This window comes from Trichosurus vulpecula, chromosome 1, assembly GCF_011100635.1.
Source record: "Trichosurus vulpecula isolate mTriVul1 chromosome 1, mTriVul1.pri, whole genome shotgun sequence".
Taxonomy (NCBI): domain Eukaryota; kingdom Metazoa; phylum Chordata; class Mammalia; order Diprotodontia; family Phalangeridae; genus Trichosurus; species Trichosurus vulpecula.
Genome location: NC_050573.1, coordinates 237214268 through 237238894, shown reverse-complemented (window position 1 = coordinate 237238894; position 24627 = coordinate 237214268). Strand labels below are relative to the sequence as shown.

General features: G+C 35.8%; 1 protein-coding gene across 3 annotated transcripts in view; it reads left to right on the top strand.

Annotated features, from left to right (window-relative positions):
• SMCHD1 (structural maintenance of chromosomes flexible hinge domain containing 1) overlaps positions 1 to 24627 on the top strand; it is a 167285-nt gene that overhangs the window by 68408 nt on the left and 74250 nt on the right. For all 3 annotated transcript variants that reach the window (XM_036755134.1, XM_036755143.1, XM_036755153.1), the window contains exons 23-30: positions 446 to 585; positions 1247 to 1381; positions 2449 to 2676; positions 4751 to 4899; positions 9875 to 9963; positions 11095 to 11213; positions 12284 to 12451; positions 21652 to 21777. In XM_036755134.1, coding sequence (XP_036611029.1) covers positions 446 to 585; positions 1247 to 1381; positions 2449 to 2676; positions 4751 to 4899; positions 9875 to 9963; positions 11095 to 11213; positions 12284 to 12451; positions 21652 to 21777 — 1154 coding nt within the window. The remainder of the gene's footprint in view (positions 1 to 445; positions 586 to 1246; positions 1382 to 2448; positions 2677 to 4750; positions 4900 to 9874; positions 9964 to 11094; positions 11214 to 12283; positions 12452 to 21651; positions 21778 to 24627) is intronic.

Sequence of the window (24627 nt, the reverse complement as noted above, 5' to 3'; positions counted from 1 at the left end):
TAAGATCTAGATTAAAATTCTTCTGACCCCTCTTGACTCTGTGATTCTGAACAAGGCACTTAACCTCATAGTGTTCTAGGTAACTCGCAAAAGATTAAAATTTTCAATGAAGGTACCACCTTGAATTAGCATAGGCAGTTTCTTTACATGCACATTACTATAACAAAGCAGTCACTTGTCTAGTCCCCATTCCCTATCATTTCTTAAGAAAACTATAAAGGAAAAATAAAATTACAGAGCAGTATAAATCTCAGCCTATAAATAATATATGTTAATGCATGGAATACACACACCTATACTATATAAATGATCACATATGATCTCTTTTTTTCTTGACATCCCTGAAATTTATTTCATCTTATGAATATAGGTACTTTTAATACATGAAGTAATAGTTTCATATTTGAAGTTATAACTTGATTGTATTCTGGGGTTTTTCTTACAGGGCCTCCTCGTCAATTGAAAGTGAAACCAGATTCTGATTTTCTAGTCATTGAAAATGGAACGGCTTTCCCATTCCAGGTAGAAGTTTTAGATGAATCAGGAAATATCACAGCACAACCCAAATTGATTGTTCATTGTAAGGTAAGTTGTATGTTAAACATGGGTTTTTATCTTTAATTTTCTATTTCTAGACAACAAAGACCATAAGTTTTATAAATTTGGTGATATTTCACACAGTGACACAGTGCTTGCTTTATGCCTGGATCTTAAGTAATGATTACATAGACTTCGTCTAGAGAAAGAGTACTAGATTTTGACTGAAAATACAAAATGTGGTCACATCATTAACATGTTTTTAGAGTGCTCAAAAAATTGATAATAAGTCCATTCAAATTCTTATCAGTTCTACATAGTTCTTTCAAGGAAGTGAGTATTTGTGGAAATTAATATTTTTGTGCTTCTGACAATTGCATGGCAATTTTTCCACTATAAAGATTGAAGGCAGGGAAGAGAAGAGATACAGATATAGGAGAAAATGCAAAGAGAAGTGTAAAATTAGTGAAGGTATGATTTCTATTTTGAAAAAAAATTTTGTGCTCGTTAAAAATTTCTTTCACTTAGAAATGAGTTCAAACTAATCAACATTTCAGATTTAAATTTTCCAATTTTAGAAGTAAATATACATATATTTTTATAGATAACCTATATTGGGTTTTTTATTTGCGCAAACTTTACTAGAATTTTATGAATAATGATTTAATTTTGTTTTGTATTCTTAAATTAGTTTGTATATCCCATATAGTTTTCAGGTGCTCCAAACCTTCCTGTCTACAGTGTGGATTGTAGTAATGCTGGAACTAGTATTTTAACTGGACCACCATTTCATGTACAGAATGTAAAGAAGGACCACATTCTTAAAGCAAAGATTGAAATACCAGTAAGTTGTTAATAACAGGTTCTTATATTTTTCTAGCACTTTATGCATAAAAGCATATATTAATCTTTTAAATAGAAAAGATAATTTTTGACTTAAATATATAGACCAATGTACTATGAAGACCATGAATCATTGTTGCAGATTTTTATCTCTTGATGTAAGAAAGTCAGACATGTTATTATCCTGCCACATATATATCTATTTGTATGTTTTTCTCTAGAAAGGAGCTGTTGTACTAAAACAAGAATAGCTATTATAATTTGAGTCATTTTGAGAAAACATCACTTTACTATATATATCCATTTCCCCTCCTTTGCTTTCCTGTTTTCAGTTGTGATCAGCGAGCAGGTAGACGAGAGAATTTCACTGTCTCTCAGTGTTGATCATTTAAGCCATAGTGTAGCCATTTAGAGTCAGTAGTGGTGCTGAGTATAGATGTTGGTAAATTTACAATCAAATCTTTTTTTAAAAAAATTATGTATTTTTTTAATTGCATGCAAAAACTATTTTAAACAATTCATTTTTAAAATTTTTGAGTTCCAAATTCTCTCCCTCCCTTTTCTTCCCCCTCCTTGAGAAGGTAGGCGATTTGATGTAGATTATACATGTGTAGTCATGCGAAACATATTTCCATGCTAGCCATGTTGCAAAAGAAAACACAGACCCAAGAAAAATAAAGTTAAAAAAGTAATGCTTTGATTTGCATTCAAAACTCAGATATCATTTTTTTCATTGTAAGTCCTTTGAGATTGTTTTGGAGCATTGTATTGCTGAGAATAGTTAAGTCATTCACAGTTGATCATCATACAGTATTGTTTTCCTGGTTGATAGTAGGGTCTTGATTATGCTTATCAGAAATGCATATGTGGGACCACTCAACTATTTCTAATAAAGTATAAAGGATTCTTATATCTCAAAAAAGTTTGATACCATTCAATAAGTGTACAACATGGCATCATTGTAAGATGACATTTTATAAAACATGAAAAAGTTTGAAAGAAGAAAAAATTCTTTCATAAGATGGTCAGCTGTTAATCAGTTTTGTGCTTTAATTTTTTTTGTACTAGAGTTGTAAAGATGTGCCAGCTGTAGAGAAGACTATTAAATTACTCCCCAGTAGCCATGTTGCAAAACTGCAGATATTCAGTGTAGAAGGACAGAAGGCAATTCAGATCAAACACCAGGATGAGATTAACTGGATAGCTGGAGATGTCATGCATAATCTCATCTTCCAAATGTATGATGAAGGAGAAAGAGAAATTATTATAACATCTACTTTAGCTGAAAAAATTAAGGTAAGTCTAAGGATAAAGTTATCCCAAAAAAGTTATTTTATTATGTTTATAATATAATGTTTACTTAGTATAGAGTCTCTTTACAACCAGTAATATACTATCTTATTAGGAACAAAATTGGTACCAAATGCAATTTCAGTTCAAATGTAGTGAGTTTAATTATAAATTTGAGAAAAAGGCTTTGGTGATCCATTGTAATTTGATACTTTTAACAGAATCTTACTTGTTTGCATTTTGCCTCTTGTCAGTTTCTGCCTCTTGCCAGTTTCTTTATTTCCTAATGTCATATCATTACTAGTTGTGGTAGCACATGGGATGGCAAAGCTGGTGGATCATTTGAGCTCTAATAGGGCCAACTGAAACTGATTTGGTGGTTACACTTAGTCCAACATCAGTAAGGTGAACTCCCGAGATTGGGTAGGGTATGTAGTATGAGTGAAGAGAGAACATTGATGATGATGCTAAGAAACTCGAGGGTCAAAGTTTCCATGCTAATCAGTAGTGGTGTCTCAGGTTGGTGAATGTCTACTACACTTAGAGCATGGGTCAGATCAGGAGATCCAGACTCAAATAAATGGGAAAAATAAAACTGAGAAGAAAAGCAAGAGAATTGTTATTATAGCAATTCCCAGGGTAACTATAAGTATATTACCATTGACAAGTAATTGGTTGAGTTTGTTTTATTTTGGACCTGTGACATGTAAGAAGTTGAAAACAAGGGGGCTGGTAAATGGTTTACAAGAAGTGTTCAAAAAATTTGATTTTTTAAAAATATATACTTAGTGACTGTTAATGTGTTGTTTTGATTTTTTCTGAGAAATATAAAGATGTAGAGATCAATGTCATGCCACCTTTTTCCTTTTTTGGGTAGCAAAGGTGTGCTTTTGTACTTAGAACATGTTTTAAATTTCTTTTTAGCTCCAAAAGAAGCTCATTTTTGACTAATCCTTTTGACTAAGTTTTTTCTAATCCTATTATTACCTTGGGTGTTTTTGTCCATATGAGCATCTTTATGCATACTTCAGTTAGGATACCAGTGACTTAAACCAAAATACAAATGAATTTCTTCTTAAATGGTCATTTAGTCAGCTGTCTCTATTTTTCTTTTATGGTGTCTCTGTATCCAGGGTACATGAGCGATGTAGACATACTTGATTAATATAGAATAGAAACAGGCATCCCTAAGAGATGTTGCACTGATTGTACTGGCAATTGATGAGACTTTATAGGACAGTAATAGTGAAGAAAATACAAAGTCATTTTCCAGAGAATAGTAAAGAACAGTTTGGTGTTTGCTGGTCATCACAATTCCCAATCTGTTAATGAGTACTTTGTGTGTTCCATTTCACAAAATATTTACTTATTTTTATTTTGTATCACCTTCATTTCCAAGTCTATTTTTCTCCCTCTCCATCTTATGATCCTTATAACCATAATTTTTTTTTAAAGGAGAAAAACAAAATTAACTGGCATATCAGGTGATTTTATCAATATATGCAGTGTTTATAACCATAGAAGTAAGGAATTTTTTCATTTCTTAATTACATTTTTCATCTCTTTAGGCTAGGTTTGGTCATAATGTGGTTCTTTCTATTTATGTTATAGTCATAGTATATATAATTTTCCTGAATTTGCTTATTTTACTTTGCATCAGTTCATTTTAGACTTCTTATATTTTTCCTTATTCTTTCATATTCATTGTTTCTTGTAGTATAGTAACATTCTATTATATTCAAGTCCTACCATTTTTATAGCCCTTCCTCAGCCAATAGGCATCTTACCTTATTTTCGATTCTTTGCCACTCAATACTTTATATAAATTATGTCACCTCATATCCTTGTAACAATCCTTTGAAGTTGGCAATAGATTTCCTGCAAATTCTGAATCTTATGGTTTAATAGTTTTTATGACTGAAAGTTCAGTTATTTCCACTATACTACATATCTAGGTTTCCTCCCTCTGAATTCTGCTTAAGCTATGTCTCCAGGAATATAACAGTTCCTAATGGTTTGTGACTACATATGTATCTGTCTTTCCACATAACCCATACAGAGGTGCATTTTTCTCTCCTAGGTGAATTGGACACCTGAGATTAATAAGGATCACTTGCTGCAGGGTTTGCTACCTGATGTACAAGTACCAACATCTGTGAAAGATATGAGATATTGCCAGGTTTCTTTTCAAGATGATCATGTGTCATTGGAGAGTGCATTTACTGTAAGGTCTGTGGGTTCGTCTGTTTTTCAAGCATTTTAAAATTAGCAATTTTTTTAAATGGTGGAAAAAAGTTTTATTCTTTATTTTTAATATATACTCCTACTTGTACTAAAAATGTATTTAAAATATATGTGGTAGAAAAAAATTGTCAATTGACGTGGACTACAGTGGGTTATTTTTAGAATTGAGCTTTTCTGGAAAATTTTTAAAAAAATAAACTTGGAAAATCATGTAGTACCTAATAGGAAGACTTTATTCCCAAGATGTTACAGTAAACCATGTTTGGAACATGGACTTATAGTGTTTTTAACTGTCTGCAAAAAAAAAAAAGAGCAAACCTTGATATTAGCAGAGTTTAAACAAAAGCAATAAGTCCTTACCTTCTAGGAGCTTACATTGTAATGGAGAAAAAGAGTGATGAGGACAAAAAAAAAAGATATTTAAGTAGTATACTTTGTAAATGTTTGGGGAGAAAGAAAACAGAGATTTTGATACATAAAGGAGGTAGCATCCTGAATGAAGGGGGAATTTTTATAGATGGAGAAAGGAAGTATTATATTCTAGGTGCTTAGGCTGGTATGGAGATGGGAAATGTGTGAATACATGGAGGTTGGAATAGGTTTCTGAGCTCAGGAAAGAGGATATAGTTCAGTTAAGCTAAAAAATAGATTACATGAATGAGAGTAACGTGGAATAAACCTGAAAAGAAAAATTGGAGCTAGATTGTAGAAGTAATAAATACAAATCTGAGGAGTTTGTATTTCATCTCAGAGGCATTACTAAGAAGTCATATTTTTTGAGGGCAGGAGCTGATATGGTCAGACTTTTGCCATAGGATGATTATTTTGGCCTTTTAAGAATGTATTAGAAATAGAAAGCATATCAGGCAAGAAGATCAGGAGAGTGTGGCAGTAGAGTTGATGGTGGAAGAACAGGCATCTGGAAATGGTAATAGGGAAGCAGGGATTAAATCCAATTCTTTGTCTTGGTAGAGTATGTTTCATGTGGGAGGAACATGGGAGATGGGAGGAAGAGAGAAGGAAGAAGTATCATAGAAGTGGTAATGGTCTATATCTTCCAGAGAAATCAGTCATTCAGTCAACTGGTTTTTCTTAAATGCCTGATATGGCAGGCACTGTGCTAAGCCCTTTTGATTCAAAGAAAGGAAAAAAAAAACCCAGTCAGTGTTCTAAAGGGTCTTACAGTCCAAAGCGGAAGACAACGTATAAAAAATATTTACAGACGTACTATATACAGGATATGTTGGAGGGACTCTGATCCACCTATTTATTTATTTATTTTTCATTTACAAGACTCCGTTGCACAAGTTGTTGAATTCCAAATTTTTTTCCCTCTCCTTCCCCCTCCACTCCAAGACAGTATGTAATCTGATATAGGTTCTACATATATCTTCACATTAATTTTTTTTTTTAATTTTTTTTGGAGGGGAGGAAGGCAGGGCAAGTGGGGTAAAGTGACTTGCCCAAGGTCACACAGCTAGTAAGTGTGTCAAGTGTCTGAGGCTGGATTTGAACTCAGGTCCTCCTGACTCCAGGGCCGGTGCTCTACTCACTGCGCCACCTAGCTGCCCCTTCACATTAAATTTATTTACACAATAGTCAAGTTGTAAAGAAGAATTACAACCAATGGAATGAATCATGAGAAAGAAGAAACAAAACCAAAAAAAGAAGGGAAGAGAAAGGTAGCAAATAGTTTGCCTCAGTCTCCATTCAGATTCCATAATTCTGTCTCAGGATGTTATAGACAGCTCTTTCTGTCATGAGTCCTTTGGAGCTGTCTTTGAACCTTGTATTGCTGAGAAGAGCCAAGTCTATCAGAGTTAGTCATCGCAGATACCGTGTGTCTGTAATTGTGTATAACGTTCTCCTGGTTCTGCTCCCTTCACCCAGCGTCAGATCACATAAGTCTTTCCAGGTTATTATGAAGTGCATTCGCTCCTCATTTCTTATAGCACAATAGTATTCCATTACATTCATATACCACAACTTGTTTAGCCATTCCCCAATTGATGAGCATCCCCTTGATTTACAATTCTTTGCCATCACAGAGCTGCTATAAATATTTTTGTGCATATGGGTCCCTTTTCCACTTGTGTGATCTCTTTGGGATACAGCCCTAGAAGTGGTATTACTGGGTTAAAGGGCATGCAAATTTTTATAGCTTTTTGGGCATAGTTCCAAATGGTTCTCCCCTAAGATTAAGAAAGCTTTCTGGTAGAAGGTGGACTTTAGCTAAGAGGCAGAGATGTGGAGTGAGAGAATCACAGGCATGAGGGACAGCCAGTAAACAGTGAGTAGTGTGTCAGTCCATAAACATTTATTAAGTGCCTGCTATGTGCCAGTTAAGTGTTGGTTATACAAAAAAAATGTAAAAGACAGTTTCTGCCCTCAAAGAACTCAATCTAAGTGTGGGAGTAGATAGGTAAAGAGATATACACAAACAAGCTATATGCAGGATAGATAGGAAATAATTAAGAGAATGAAGTCAATAGAATTGAGATAGGTTGGGAAAGGCAGCTTGTAGAAGATGAGATTTTAGTTGGGACTTAAAGGAAGCCAGGGAAGCTAGTAGGCACAGATAAGGAGTGAGTGCATTCCAGGTTTGGGTGATAGCCAGTAAGAATGTCTATAATCCAAAGAAGGTGTGTCTTGTTGATGGAATAGCCAGTGTCATTAGATCAAAGAATATATGGTAGAAGACTGGTAGTAAAGGGCTAGGTTATTTAGAGCTTTGAACCCCAAACAGGATTTTGTATTTGATCCTGGAGTTTATTGAGTAGAGGAGTGACATGATTCTATTTGTGCTTTAGGAGAATCACTTTAGTGGCTGAATGGAAGATGGGCTGGAGTAGGGAGAGACATGATGCAGATAGAACCAACAGCAGGCTACTGCAGTAGTCCCAAGCATGAGATGATGAAGGCCTATGCCAGAGTGGTGACAGTGTTAGAGGAGAGAAGAGGGTATGTTTGAGATAATGTCGCAAAGTTGACAGGCTTTGTCAACACATTAGATTTAGTGGGCTAGAGGGAAGAGAGATAGTGAGGAGGAAATGAGTATCACTCCTAGGTTGCAATCCTGAGGAAAGATAGGAAGTGGAGAAGGTTGGGGCGAGAGCGGAATAAGGAATTCTATTTTGGCTAGGTTGAATTTAAGATGTCTATTGGAAATCCAGTTTGAGATTTCTGAAAGGCAGTTGGTGATGTGAGATTAGAGGTCAGTACACAGTTTGGGACAGGATAAGTAGATTTGAGAATCCTCAGTGTAGAGATGGTAATTAAATCCATGGTAGCTGATAAGGTCAACCAAGTGAAGCAATACAGAGGAAAAAGGGAAGAAGGCCTAGGACAGAACCCTGAGGGACAACTATGGTTAGCAGCTGTGATCTATCACTCAATCAATAAACTTTTATTTAGCACTTACTATGTGCCAGACATCCATGCTAAGCATTGGAATGAGAATTCACCAAAGGAGACTGAGGACTAGGCAGATAGGTAGGAGAACTAGGAGAGACTGGTGCCCAGAAAACTTAAGAGAGAAGAAAGTATGAAAGAGAATATGGTAGTTAACGGTTTCTGAAGCAGCAGAGAGGTTGAAGAAAATGAGGATTGAGAAGAGGCCATTGGATTTGTTACCTACAGGACCATTGATAACTTTGGAGAAGTCCAATCAGGAGGATGAAGGACTCTCAGTTTATGCCAAATTCAGTTCAGTATATGTTAAAATTTTTTGAACACTTAATCTAAGTACAAGATGTAGTACATTAGGTTTAGAGGATATAATACCGAAACGATGCTCAATAAGTTTAAATTCAAGTGAGAATTAATTGAAATAACTGGTGTTTAACCTTGTGAAGGGAAAACTGGGGGGGGACGACGACACACATAGGATATCTCTATTTAAGACCTCAATGGCTGTCAGTATGAAAGAGTAGATTTGTTCTGCTTAGCTCTAGAGAGTAGGATTGCAAGCACTGGGTAGAAGTTTCAAAGTATCAAATTTAGGTTTGATGAAAGGACAAAATCCTAGTATTTAGAGCTGTCCAAAAGTATGGTAGGCCGCCTCACAAGATACAAGGTTTCCCTTCACGGGAAATCTTCAAGTGGAGACTGGATAATTGTTTGATATTTGGTAGTGATTAAATGTTTGTTCAGACATGGCTTGAACTAGTTGGCCTCTGAAGCCCATTCCAATTTTGAGATTCAGTGATTTAAGGGAATATATTCAATTGAGTTGAAGAAACATTTGTGAAATGAAAAATACTATTTTGCAAAGCATTGGCATACAGGGACAGATAAAACAAAAAAATTATCTGTGTCCACAAGGAGCTTAAATTCTACAGGGAGAATACACTATTTATGCAGATAAGTACATACAATTTTTGATTGAGTAGAAAAAGGTCCCTTACAAGTATGGCATCAAAGTAGGCTTCTTGTAGGAGGTGACATCTTGTTTGAGCCTTGAAGGAAGCTAATGATTCTGAGGAATACAAGGAATAATTTCACACATGTACGAGATGAAAAAAGGAGTCTAGTATGTACCAGTGCAAGGAGAACCCATAGTGATGATAAAGTTTTGGATCCTTCTAAGTTTTCTAGACAGATTCCTTTTTTGCTTACTTCTGGGTTTATACCTGTATTGTACTAGTTTGACTTGGCTAGGAATATCATTGATTTATTGTTGTTGAGTCATTTATTCGGTTGTGTGCAACTCTTTGTGACCCTATTTGTGGTTTTCTTGGCAAAGATAATGGAATGGTTTGCCATTTTCTTTTCCAGCTCATTTTATGGATGAGGAACTCAGGCAAATAGGGTGAAGTGTCTCAGACCATGTTTGAACCCATGAATATGAATTTTCCAGATTCCAGGGCTGACACTCTATCCATTGTGCCAAATTTTTTCTAAAAATGTCGTTTAATTAATGACCTAAGGAAAGTTTTTTAATTTGCAAACTTAATTTCAGACCACTGCCTGATGAACCAAAACAACTTAAATGCAAGTTAAAAGGAGGAAAAACAATACAAATGGGTCAAGAGCTCCAAGGAGAAATAGGTTAGTATATCATATTGTTCTAAACAATACTTAATTCAGAGTATCTTGTTACAAAAAGACTGAAGGGTTGTAGATTCATTATTTTTTAATCAGAATGAACTATAGCAAGTAGAATAAGGCAGTGAGGATGGCAGAAGTCATTTAGACTCATAAGAATGTATGGTGAATGGCAAAATATTGTTGATTTTTAAAACATTAAATGATTACAGTGGAAAGAATACTAAACAAGTTCATGAATCAAGAGAACTGATTTTTTTTTCTTGATACTAGTAGTCCTACCTATGTAACTTTATGGAAGTCATTTAAATGTGTATGAGTCTTAGTTTCCTGAACTTTATAATAGGGATAAAAATACTTACCTAATCTATTTTTGTTATAAGGTGCAAATGACAATAAGGTATGTTCAAAGCATTCTATGCTAGTATATTTCATTTTGTTTTGGTCCAGACCTGTGACCTCATTGGTGTACTCCCAGATGAGGAAACTCCTTCCACCTATGCACACCATCAATTGTTCTGCAACTAAAAGTCTTAGAGAGCTAGTTGACTGGAGTATTGTGATGAGAAGTGACTTGCCCAGGGTCGCAGAACCAGTGTGTTTCAGAGTCAGAACTTGAAGCTGGGTTTCCTGACTGTGGGGCCAGTACATATCTACTACTTCCTGTACCTCATGCTGTCATAATAGCTGTAATAAAAATATAATGAGCATATATTGGGGCACTATATCTACTTGAAGCAGTTTAGATTTTTACTTCTTGTGGCCTTGTTCTGAGACTTAACTTGAAGAAGTGATGCATTGTAATTTGAAAAAATCTCTGATGCCCTGAGAGGCAGCAAGGTGAGTTGGCTAGACAGCAAGATTTAGGAGCAGGAAGACCTGGATTCAGTTCTTGAATCTGATACATACTGGCCGTGTGAACCTGGGCAAATCACTTCTTTTCTCAGTGTTCAAAGCAACTCTTAGCCCCATAACTTGCTAAGAAGGTAAGGATCTATACTGGTAGAGGGAGTTCCATATGTTAATGAAATTACAGGTCCAGTCTCAATTCTTATTCTTAAAATATTCAGTTTGTGTCAGAATTGGTAACTTTTTAGAATTGATTTCATTAATCATTTCGTTTTGTTTTTAAAGAGGTAATTATTACAGATCAGTATGGAAATCAGATACAAACGTTCACATCAAGTTGTTTAACTTCTTTGGGAGTTTCTGGAAGTGGACTTGATAAATCCAGTTTGAAAATGACTTGGCAGGTAAGACTCGCTTTCTAAAAAATTTGTGATTTGTTTTACACGTTATGAAAAATGAATTTTGTGGTCATTTTTGATCCTTTTTTGAAATGGGAACCCATTTGAAAACGGATTTTCAGGTAGGTTTTCTCTGGCTATATATTTTAAAAGATTTGTACTTGATGGGAGTGGGGGGGGCTGGAATAGAGCAGCATTTGTTTATTATAGCTGTGCAATAATGCGTGATTCAAAATTATTTTAAAAATAAAGAAATTGGTTATCTTACTGCTACGGATGACCTTGGAAAACCTCGGTGCCATTTGTCACTATTGGTAAAGTTCTAGAATTCAAATAATAGAATCGTTGACTGGCCTTACTTTGCCAGTGGTGAGAGACTATGGATGTGGAACACATAGTATTCTTTCTAAAACTCCATCTTCATCATGCTACATTTCCCTTCAACAGCTCCCAATGGTTCTTTATTGTCTACCCTGTAAAGTTCTAACTACACTACTTGGCTTTCAAGGCCTCAATCTATTTATTCAAATTTATTTTTCAGTATTCTTCAGTAACCTCTTGTTTTTTCTCTGCACAGCACATGCTTTTAATTAGGTGGACTGAACAGCTTTTGATAATGCTATCCCCTACCAGAAATGTCTAAATTGTACCTATCCACTAAGGATCAAGTTGTCTCTGACTACTTCAGACAATGCTCCTTTCTCTAGATCCTAACACTTAGGTCTGCACCTGGCACATAATAGATACTTAAAAAATGCTAGTTGACTGATTAGATTCCTATTGCTTTTATAATTAGTATCTTGTGGTTTAACATTTAATTCTATTATTTTTTAGTGTCTACCACAATGAATTCTACATGAGTCAAGCTTAATATTAAAATAATTAAGTGAATGAATGTAATTTTAAATAGATTTGCAAGGTCTCTGAAGGTTTATTTTGCTTCTCTTTTTGTGCCCAGCATAGTGCCGAAAACATACTTACTATAAGTTTTAGTTGAAGTCTAATATGAAACAATTAATTCCTTTTAATTAAAAAAGACTTTAAACATTTTTCTTTTAACCTATTTTCATTATTAGGACAGTACACAGACTATAATTATAAAAGGCATAAAATTTAACCCAGGTCCTCCTGGAACCAAGGAGCTCTGCTTTGCATGGCGTGAGTTTTCTGACTTTCTCCGGGTACAACTGATTTCAGGACCACCAGCTAAACTTCTCCTGGTAAACTGGCCAGAATTAACAGAGGTAAATAAGATTTCTGACTTGATCCAATATGCTTGATAGTGAATGAATATATTTTGAGTATGGTTTTCAGGGGTGTGAGGTGATGTTAAGTCATAGGATCATTGTTCTAAAGCTGGATGGCACTTTGCTGGTCATCTGATCGAGCCCTCTCATTTTACGGATGTTGAGATAGATTATTTGAAATGCTTTTAGTAATGGAGTTTATATTTAACTCTTTAATAGCTTCTTTTGGGAAGGTAAAGTTTTACTTAAAACATTTGCCTCCCCTTTGTCTTTACTGGCTGAAATGAACAATGAGTGAGGAAAGGGGAAAGGAAAGCGTGCATTTGTGTTTAAGACTTTTTGGAGGGAAAAATACCAGTGACTAGGCCTGGATGTCTTCAGGCTGAGGCTGCATAATGGCGTGCTGGATGGTGGCAGAGGATTCTTGTTTAGGTCTTAGTTGGACAGATGAACCAATGTATGGTCACAAACTCCCTTCAGATTCTTAGATTCTGTGATAAGGGAAATAAAGTATACTTTATTAGGTTTTCATCTGACCTATATCTGTTTATTATTTTCTAAATCCCTTTTTTGAAATTATCATGAATACATTTCGCACTTTAGCTTCATCCAGCCACTTTCTAATATGAGATCTTTCCTTGTGGTACAATGGAAAGCCCTACTACAGAGTCAAAGGGCTTGACCTTACGTCTTTCTTCTTCCACTTACTATGCAGTGGTTCTTAGGCAAGCCACTGAATCTCCTGGGACTGCAGTATGCTGATCTGCAAAAGGAGTATATCTGGTTAGGTAACCTGAGGTTTCTTCCAGCTCTAGAATTATGAGCCTTTGATTATGTGTTTCAGGTTTTCGTAGAGGTGCAAGGACAGAGGGAATAACTCTAGTTTTCATATGTCTTATTATCATTTAATTATTGACTATGTTTCTGATAATTCTTCATAAAGGAGAATCTCTCCCTTGTATTTACATGCTTCATTACTCATGGAAAAGTACTGAATAATAGTTAGAAATTAGATGCTTTAAAAACAATTTATTTGTATCTAAATTTACTTTCCTAAACATGTTTTTGAGTAATAATACGAGGATTATCTCTGAGTCATGTACAGAATTGTGAATTAAAAATGGTTTATTTTGAAATAATCATTGGAGTTGCTTAATTTTTTTTGTAAATAGTGGTGAAAATCTAAATGTAATAATTGGAACGATTTTCATAAAGCATTTCATCTAAGAAGACTACAGATGTACTTTAGTTCTTGAAAGAACTATAGAAATTAGGATTTATTTGTGTAATTATTTGCTGTATAAAAGGATTTTTTTTTTATAAAAGGATTTTTTAAATTTTTAAATGATTCACTGAAAATTCTTGAAACTAGTAAACTTTTATTATTTTGTAAATAGAATTATGTTAAAAAAGATCTTTGTGAATTGTTTTACAGTATATAAATTTATGGTATTAATTTTGATATGTCAGCACACCAAATGCTCGTGTTATATGTAGAGATTAATTTTAATTATTGTTGTAGGTGTATGTATTTTCACATTTAAGACCTTATGTTCTCCATAAAAACCCTTTGTTAAAATAATTCATGATGTTTAGAAAATACTTGTTTTATAAGAGAAATAGTTACTTAAGCAGCTTAATTTGTAAATTCTTTGAATATCTCATCGCTGTAGGAACAGAATAAATCAGTCTTCTCCCCAACTCTGCCTTTCAAGTCACCTCTGCATTATCCACCTATGTTCCTGCTTTGCTTTAATCTCTTAAGTATGAGGTGACCTTTCTCTTTTAAAACTAGTTTCCCTACTTGTTTCTTGATTCTAACTCCTTGTTTGCTTATACTTTTGTCATCCCTTCTTCCTCCTTGATGATCTCATTTTCTCCTAATCTATTACCTTCTTCCCTATTATTTATAAATAAACCCAGATCTCTTTCATCCTTTAAAAAAGTGTTACTCAATCCTACTCTTCCTTAAGGATACTATCTAATAATATCTTTTATTTGTTTCACAGCCAAATTCCTAGAAAAAGCTATCTGTTCTTGTTGCTTGTACTTTCTGACCTCACATCTGCACCTTTACAATTTTGTTCCTCTTCTCATTCCTCAACAGAAACTTTTTTCTCCAAAATTATACCAGTAATCTTTTATAAATTGGTATTTTTAATTTTTTCTATGGTCTTCATGTCTGGATATATTTCACCCTTTTTTCTTGCTTCAAGGTACCTTGTTTTGTAAGAATAGCAACAAGAAAAGTAGCAGTTCAAACTGACCAACCTGTCAACTAAATTTGATACATATCTAAGCCATGATTTTCTCTTGTCCTATAGCCCTTTATCACCAGCTGTCTATTGGTCATCTCTAACTGGATTTCTTAGAGATATTTCAGATACAAAAGTATCCAATCCATAACTCCTTGTCTTTTTTTTTTCAAGCCTTCTGTGTTTCCCTGTCTGTTAAGAGCACCACCAGTCTTCAGTGACCCAAATTTACAACCTTGGAGTTACCCTCCTGGCCTCTTCCTTCTCGTGTTTGTGTGTGTGTGTGTGTAAATATGCATATATGTGTATGTATACACACACATGCATGCACATACACACACGCACACACAAACAAACATAAAATGAATCTGTTTCCTCTCTATTCTGGTTTGATCCCTTCTCACTTGGACAATATTGGCATCCTAATTGATCACTTAGCCTTCAATCTTGCCTTTATTCAATTTGTCCTCCACGCAGCTGTTAAATTGATATTTCTGAAGTGCAGATCTTCCTGTAATCCTCCTCTTTTTAAAAAATTAATTCTTCTAATGAACAGTAACTTAATTTTCTGTCATTCCTCCCTTTCCCTCTCTCCTGCCTTCAAAAAGAAAGAAAAACAAAACTCTTATAATATGCATAGTAAAGGAAAATAAGAATTTTTAATTAACCCTGCTCCTAAAATATAAGCTCATCATCTTTCTGTCAAAGTGGTTAGCATGTTTCATCATGAGTCCTCTGGAATCATAGTTGGTCATTGCATCGATCAAAATGAGTTTCTCTATCTTTCTTTATCAAGTTTTATCTCTTGCTGTTGCTTTGTCTGAGATTATGATAGCTATGCATGCCTTTCCTGTTTGAGCTGAAGTATGATGCATTTTTTACTCCAGTTCCTTATTCTAACTCTGTGAGATTATTGATATTGTCATTATTTGCTTATCGTTGTTGTGAATTGATTTTGTTAGAATGGATCCATTCTGTGATATTCTTATTGATGAGTTCATCCTATTCATATTTGCAGTTTACATCAGCGATGATCTTGCAATCATTAAACCTAAATGTCCTTTAAAAAAATCTCCTTTACTCTTCTGAAGCATCTGATAGTGTTTGTACTATCTCTTTTTTTGAATATTCTAGCCTTTCTTTGATTTCATCATATATTGGAAGCCTTCTTTCTTGATTTTTTTTTTCCTCCTTTACCAGATATTTTGGCAATCTTTCTTTTCTTTATATAATATTTTTGTAGTAGGTGACTTTATATACTTCTACAGATCTACTTATCATTGCTATGCAGTCATCTTTCATTCATTTATCTTTAACCCTAATATTCTCCTGAGAGTTCCTGTTCTACATTTCTATTTCCTGATGAATTTTGTACTTGGGTTTCCTGTTATCTTTTCACATTCATCTTGAAGAAATGAGTTCAATTTCATAATGTCCATGCAAACCCAATGTATGGTCACAAATCAAGAGGATAAATTTTAGTGTGAAAAAATGTCAAAATTCTGAAAAACTGGCTGAGTAATATCATTGGCACAGTTATACATTTTTACTGGGTTCTATAGTACTATGATGATTACAAAAAAACCAACAGCAAAACCAAAACTGTATTGTTAAACATTTAGTTGGCATAATGGATGGAGTGCTGCTGGACTTGGAGTCAGGAAGATGTGATTTCGAATCCTAAGATTCTTACTATAGCTGGATAGCTGGGGGCAAATCAGTTAACCTCTCAGCCTCAGTTTCCTTACTTAAAAAATTGGGACAATATCACTTACCAAATGAGATAATAAAAACCGTTTTTGCTTTAAATAAGTGGCCCCTTCCACAGATGGTTTTTATCTAATGTGAATTTGCCTGTGGAGGTGGGGAAGGGGACCACAGAATTGTGAAGGCGGGGGGGGGGGGGCAGGCAGGACATAGTTTAAGGACATGTGAGGGCCAGAAATAGAGAGCAGGAGCAGAAGGACTGAAACATGTGGGAGCTGAGCCAGCCATGTGGGCACCTGGCGGGAAGTGAGAGGAAGAGCATGGGTGGTGGTGGAGAGATATACCTGGGGCTGAGTGCAGATGGATGGAAAATGGACATATGGGGCCAGGCATGCATCTGATGGGCAGAGTAGGGCAAAGGTCTCTTCTCTTAGTGCCAGAGGTCTCAAGCTAAGCCCCAGTTAGGTGGCACCAGCGGCTGCCTCTCTGCATGTCTGTTCTTTTGCTTTCTTTTGGGGGGAGGGTGCCCTTGGTGGGGAGTTGGGAGGTCATGGAGCACCAAGCTGAGGGTCAAGAGAGGGGAGAGAGCACGCAATACTGTACAGTAAAGTTAATATAGCGGTTTTTTTGGAATGTGGATTTCTTTATGAATTAGCATGATTTACAGTAAATGAGAACTGTCTGTATGTCTACTGCTCTTTGTAAACTTTCAGATGCTACCTCTTCCTCTTCTTTCTCTCGTATTTCATATAAAAATGATGAAACAGTCCTCATAGTATTTTCTCCTCTGGTTATATTTATAAGAGTAGAGCTATTTAAGGGCAGCTAGGTGGCACAGTGGATAGAGTGCTAGGTCTCAAGTCAGGAAGACTTGTCTTCATGAGTTCATATCTGGCCTGGAATACTTCTTAGCTGTGTGACCCTGGGCAAGTCACTTAACCCTGCTTGCCTCAGTTTCCTCATGTATAAAATGAGCTGGAGAAGGAAATCACAATCCACTCCAATATCTTTGCCAAGAAAACCCCAAATGGGGTCATAAAGAGTCAGATAGAACTGAAACAACTGAATGACCACAAAGAACTCTTTACTCTGGTAGTTCTACCTTATTCCAATCAGGTTAGCAAAACAGACCAAAAAGGAAAATGACTTAACGCTGGAGGACTTGTGAGAAAACAGGTACATTAACGCCTTGTTGGTGGAGCTATGAACTGGTCCAACAATTCTGGAAAGTTTTTTGGAACTATGCCTGAAAGCTGTTAAACTGTGTATACCTTTGACTTATCAGTACCACTATTGGGGAGATCAGAGAAAGAAAAAAAAAGCCCCATATATGTAATAATATTTATTGTAACTTGTTTCACATTGGCAACGAATTGGAAACGAAGAGAGTGTTCATCAGTTGGGGAATGGTATATTGATGTTGTTGGAATGCATTGCTCTATGAGATAGAGGTCAGATTCCCTCTTGGCAGGATGTGAGGCCCTGCAAGACTCTGGAGTTCTACCTAAACTAAATTAAAATGTAATTGGGAAATATTTAAGGAAATAAAAATACAATACAACATAAATAATGTTAATTTGTGTTTTTCTAAATCAGTATGCGGCCAACAGGGATCCAAGTTTTTGTTTGAATTTAGCACCATTGGGCCCCCACTCCCACTCCCAAATTAAAGGAGTGGTTACCAGAGAAACCTTGGAAGACTTACATGAACTCATGTGGAATAAGGAGAACTAGCACAATTCATCCAATAAACAGCTTTGAAAGACTTTGAACTTTGAACAATGCAGTGAACTACCATAGTTCCAGAGGAATGGAATAAAGCATGCTATCCACCTCCTGGTTGAGAGTTAATGGACTCAGTGAAAATTGAAACATTGTTTTCCAGCATGGCCAATGTGAGAATTTGTTTCACTTGACAATTTGTGTTTATAATGGGTTTTATTTTTGTTTCCTAATCAATGTAGGGGGTGTGGGGGGTGAGGGGATAGGAGGAAAAGAGGTGTGGTTTTTGTTGATTAAAAACAATAAAAAATTTTTACAGTAGTGTTTCAATTACTTTTATGGATCAGTGTTTTCATTGGTGTGGGTAATCCTTCCAGTGATATAACCTTTTTACACTTGTCTCACTCCTCTCCATGAGCTGAAAATCCTGTACAGGGGCCTACCTCATATGCCTGGGTCTGTCCTTACTTCTCTTGACATTTCATGGATACCAATGAAACACATGGTTTATCTTCTAGTTATCCATTTCTCCTGCCACATGAATGGTTCGCCTGATTTTCTGTTCATTATCTCTGATCATATATTTTATATTTATTTCTCTTATATAAATCTTGATTGCTTGGTGTCTTGCAACAGTTTACAAACCAACTATAGTCTTCTCCGTTACTCTTTGAGTGACCCTTAACTTCACTACTTTGGAAACTGAGATATTGCATGATTTACCACCTTTAGTACCTCTGAAATTCAGTACCTCTGATATTCCTTTGTGTCACTAATAAGCCTTTAAAAACACTGTGTGGTTTTCCAGAAGTGGTCCATCTTTACTGTACTTCTGTTAATTCTGGTACAACTTTACATTAAAATCCGTACAATAGGCATTCTTCATCAACTTTGTTTTTCCTTTGAGAAAGTTAGGCCAGACTCTTTTTATTGATTATGGATCTCATTTAGGAGGCTTTATAGTCTTCTTTGTCCTCATGTAGTCAGAACAATATTATCTAGCTATAGGAATACTTGAAGAACTTCAATCTATATAGGGAGTTCCTTTAGTTTCAGCTCTATGCTGGATTTCCTCCATGACAGTGGCAAAAATTTTTGATGCCTATATGTTTATTTTATGCCTTTATAGTCCTAATTAGAAAGCTGTTGGGCAAAATTGTGTCTGTTATATATGTCAAATAATATTCTCTTGGTCATTTATTTTGGTAGCAAAGTATTTTTTCCAAACCTTTAGTATTTCTCCTTTTTAGTATATTCCCCTTTTTCATTTACCTTGAGAATTACTGTCTCAATTTCATCAAAATTGTATTGCTTCCAGGACATAATTCCTCTGTGTATGCTTGGTCTAGGTCTGTGATTCTCCCTATCTTTGTTTTCTTAAGACTGTTCTATTAACTCATGCAGTACATCCAGCATTGGGATGTTAAGTCCAAATGTGGTAGTTTCACTGTCATTAATGGTGAATATAGCTATAAAACTCTTTAGAAGTCTTTTTTCTTTTTTGCCTATTGTACATCCAGTTTTATCCTTAATTGTGTTTGGGATAAGTCTCTTACCAAACTTTATTAAATTTGTCTTTCCTTCTGCTGTTTTACATTGTTTGATAAAATGATACTTCTCACAATCTTCCATAACCCCCTTCTATGAGATCTTCCAAACATATTTTTACTTTTAAATTAAGTTACTCTTAGAGGCCAGGGGTGCGGTACCTGCAGCCTCAAGGCCACATGTGGCCTAGGTCTTCAGGTGCAGCCCTTTGACTGAATCCAAACTACACAGAACAAATCCCCTTAATAAAAGGATTTGTTCTGTAAAACTTGGACTCAGAAAACTGCATCCAAGGACCTAGAAGGCCATGTGTGTCTTTGAGGCCACAGGTTCCCCACCCCTGCTCTAGACTGCTTAGCACCCTCCTTGGAATCAGGTAGGTATTTTTGTGCAGAAATGATTTCTAAGCTCTTTTGGTCATGTTGGGAGGATTGACTTACATATTTATCAAACTTCCTTAGGAAATGATAATAGTATATGTCAGTGTCAATTCTCTTAATCATTTTCTGTTGGAGGGGGAGGAGAACAGCACTTTGTTTAAATAGATTTGGTTGAGTTTGCCCCAACTTCATGCCATGTCTGTATTTCATGATCTTGTAGTCTCGATTTTTGCTCTTTCCTCTAATAAATTGATCATCTGACTATATAAACCTAATTTTGGGAAAGAATGCTACCTTGTTGACTTGTTGTTTCCTTTCTCTTAAAAGCACAAATATCTAAAATTGATTCTATTTTATATGAAGCTTCCTAATTTGTTGGCCTTCTGATTTTTTAAAAGTGTTCATAATGCATATATGCCAGACTTCTGAGGAGTCAATAGTCCATTGACGTCTTTCCTTTATCATTTCTGAGCCATGTTTTCTGTTAACCCTTTTTGCCATTTTCCCCTATGACCACTTGGACATTTCCATTACTGAATAACAAGGCATGCTTTTATTGAATTTTTAGAGTCTTTTGGAGTTCCTAGTAAAATTCTCTTACCTCTTCACTCTCTCCCATGCTCTGCATTTTCATGGTAGCCTCTTTGTCAACAGTCTTAAGAACAATGTAATATCACATGTCATACTTCTTTTTTGGATGAAACTCCTTTATTTGCCTCTTCAAGGAAAACCTGTCAGCCACTCTTCCAATTAGCTACAACTTCCTTGTGGCTTCTGGTTTTATTTAATAGCAAGAATGTCAAGATGGATATGATTCTATTCCTTGAGTAGTATGTTGACTCAATGGTCATTAAAAGAGAATCTCACATTTGGAGTACTGATAGATTCATATTTATGTATACTTTAAAAACTGCAAACTAAAATCCTCCTCCTTTTTCTGTCATTCAGCCTGTATCAGTAAAGAAATTCAAGGTTACTGCATGGGACCTAACTGGGTTTCGCATCTTTCTTTCTGTGTTGTAACCCATAGAACAAAGTATTCATCACTAAGTCCCCAGGGAAATGATGGTCAACCTTTTGTTTTTAACTATCCTGAATATCCCAAGTTTGCCTTAAAACCAAGATGAGGCAGCTGAGTATGACTTTATGGATAGTTCTGTTTGTATTAGGTTTGTAGATTGCAGAAAGGGTGTGTGTGTGTGTGTGTGTGTGTGTGTGTGTGTGTGTGTGTGTAACAGAGCCATGTATAAGCCAGTACTGCTTAGTTAACTCTCCTCTTATTTTCTCCCAAAGTTAGAATATAACCATCAACCTAAAGGTTGTTCACTTGGGAGGATATTCACTTTAGGCAGTGCTCCATTTTATTGAAGAGGCCATTTGCTAACTCTTGAATTGGGGAAGAGGTATCATAAAGAGCTACTTTTAGAAATCTGGTTCTTGTAGAATTCCAGAAGTAAGAACAAAGCAATATACCATTACTTTGAAATGATCAAAGCTCTCTTTTGGTGAATAAAGAAATGACCACATACCATGTAATTCGGTACATTATTTTTAGTATTGCCTAAAATATTTTTCTGTATTTCAGCCTATTCCAGTGATAAATGGAAAAGAATTACCAAATCCCCTTACAGTTCAGCTTTGTGATCAATGGGAAAATCCTTCCCCTGTACCACTAGTTAAAATAAGTCTTGTGAAAGCATCCATCTTAAAAGTAAGTATCCATCTTTGAATATTACGTATGTTGGTATCATAATTCTGAATTTTGTCAAATCTTGTTTCTTAATAACAGTTTTTGTGTGTTGTAGTGTAAACATTTATTTCCTTACCATACAGTCTAAATGGGGCAAGACAGTTTTCATGTCTCCTCTCCCTCACACAGCCCTGCCTGGAAGTTTTAATGCTTATGAAGTATGTAGAATGGTCTTTTACCATGATTAGTCCAGCACTTTTTACTAAGTACTAGTACTGAGAATTCAGATCTTCACATTAAAGAGGACCCCAGCCATGAGTTTTTTTTTTTAAAAAAAAAGGTATTCATTAAGTTGAACTGATAGTCTGTCTTATATGATGCCAGGAGAAGCTCAGCACATTTGCTCACACACACATTTTTTCAAGTGCATAGTTTTTTAAGTGATATGGGTCTTCAATTTGTAGCTTAGACTTAGGTAGTAAATTTCAGGATCACTAGAAAAAATAACAGTTCTCTTCTTTTTTTTTCTATTTTTTTTTTATTATTTAATATATTTAGTTTTCAGCATTGATTTTCACAAGAGTTTGAATTACAAATTTTCTCCCCATTTCTACCCCCCCCCCCCCCCAATGACATATTTTCTGGTTGCCCTGTTCCCCAGTCAGCCCTCCCTTCTGTCACCCCACTCCCCTCCCATCCCATTTTCTCTTCCTTTCTTGTAGGGCAAGATAAATTTCTACGCCCCATTGCCTGTGTATCTTATTTTCTAGTTGCATGCAAAATCTTTTTTTTTTTTTTGTTTTTGAACATCTGTTTTTAAAACTTTGAGTTCCAAATTCTCTCCCCTCTTCCCTTCCCACCCACCCTCCCTAAGAAGTCAAGCAATTCAACATAGGCCACATGTGTATCATTATGTATAACCCTTCCACAATACTCATGTTGTGAAAGACTAACTATATTTTGCTCCTTCCTAACCTATCCCCCTTTATTGAATTTTCTCCCTTGACCCTGTCCCCTTTAGAAAGTGTTTGTTTTTGATTACCTCCTCCCCCTATCTGCCCTCCCTTCTCTCATCCTCCCTTTTTTTATCTTCTTCCTTCTTCTTTCCTGTGGGGTAAGATACCCAATTGAGTATGTATGGTATTGCCTCCTCAGGTCAAATCTGATGAGAGCAAGATTCACTCATTCCCCCCTCACCTGCCTTCTCTTCTCTTCCTACAGAACTGCTTTTTGCCACTTTTATGTGAGATAATTTACCCCATTCTATCTCTCCCTATCTCCCTCTGTCAATATATTCCTCTCTCATCCCTTAATTTTTTTTTCTCTTCTTTTTTTTCTCTCTTTTTTTATTTATCTAACATATTTAGTTTTCAGCATTGATTTTCACAAGACTTTGAATTACAAATTTTCTCCCTATTTCTACCCTCCCCCCCCTCCAAGATGGCGTATATTCTGGTTGCCCTGTTCCCCAGTCAGCCTTCCACTTTGTCACCCCACTCCCCTCCAATCCCCTTTTCCCTTCCTTTCTTGTAGGGCAAGATAAATTTCTACGCCCCATTGCCTGTGTATCTTATTTTCTAGTTGCATGTAAAAACATTTTTTTTTTTGCTTTTGAACATCTGTTTTTAAAACTTTGAGTTCCAAATTCTCTCCCCTCTTCCCTTCCCACCCACCCTCCCTAAGAAGTCAAGCAATTCAACATAGGCCACATGTGTATCATTATGTATAACCCTTCCACAATACTCATGTTGTGAAAGACTTACTATATTTTGCTGCTTCCCCACCCAACCCCCTTTATTAAATTTTCTCCCTTGACCCTGTCCCCTTTCAAAAGTATTTATTTTTGATTACCTCCACCCCCATCAGCCCTCTCCTCCATCATCCCCCCCCTGCCCCCATTATTTTTTATCTTCTTCCCTCTTCTATCCTGTGGGGTAAGATTCCCAATTAGGTATGTATGGTGTTCCCTCCTTAGGCCAAATCTGATGAGAGCAATGATCACTCATTCCCCCCTCACCTGCCCTCTCCCCTCCTCCCACAGAACTGCTTCCTCTTCCCACCTTTATGGGAGATAATCCACCCCATTCTATCTCTCCTTATCTCCCTCTCTAAGTACCTTCCTCTCTTATCCCTTAATTTGATTTTATTTCTTTTAGATACCTTCCCTTCATCTTCAACTCACCCTGTGTCCCCTCTCTCTCTCTCCATATATATATGTGTGTATGTATATATATGTATGTATATATACACTTAGATATATACATACATACACATTCACCCATATATATATACATAAACATATATGTATGCACATTCCCTTCAGCTACCCTAATACTGAGGTCTCATGAATCATACTTGTCATCTTTCCATGTAGGAGTGTCAACAAAACAGTTCACCTTTAGTAAGTCCCTTGCAATTTCTTTTTCTTGTTCTTTTTCTTCATTACCTTTTCATGCTTCTCTTGATTCTTGTATTTGAAAGTCAAATTTTCTATTCAGTTCTGGTCTTTTCACTGAGAAAGCTTGAAAGTCCTCCATTTTATTGAAAATCCATATTTTGCCTTGGAGCATGATACTCAGTTTTGCTGGGTAGGTGATTCTTGGTTTTAATCCTAGCTCCATTGACCTCTGGAATATCGTATTCCAAGCCCTTCGATGTCTTAATGTAGAGGCTGCCAGATCTTGGGTTATTCTGATTGGGTTTCCACAATACTCAAATTGTTTCTTTCTGGCTGCTTGCAGTATTTTCTCCTTGATCTGGGAGCTCTGGAATTTGGCAGCAATATTCCTAGGAGATTTCTTTTTGGGATCTATTTGAGGAGTCGATCGATGGATTCTTTCAATTTCTGTTTTGCCTTGTGGCTCTAGAATA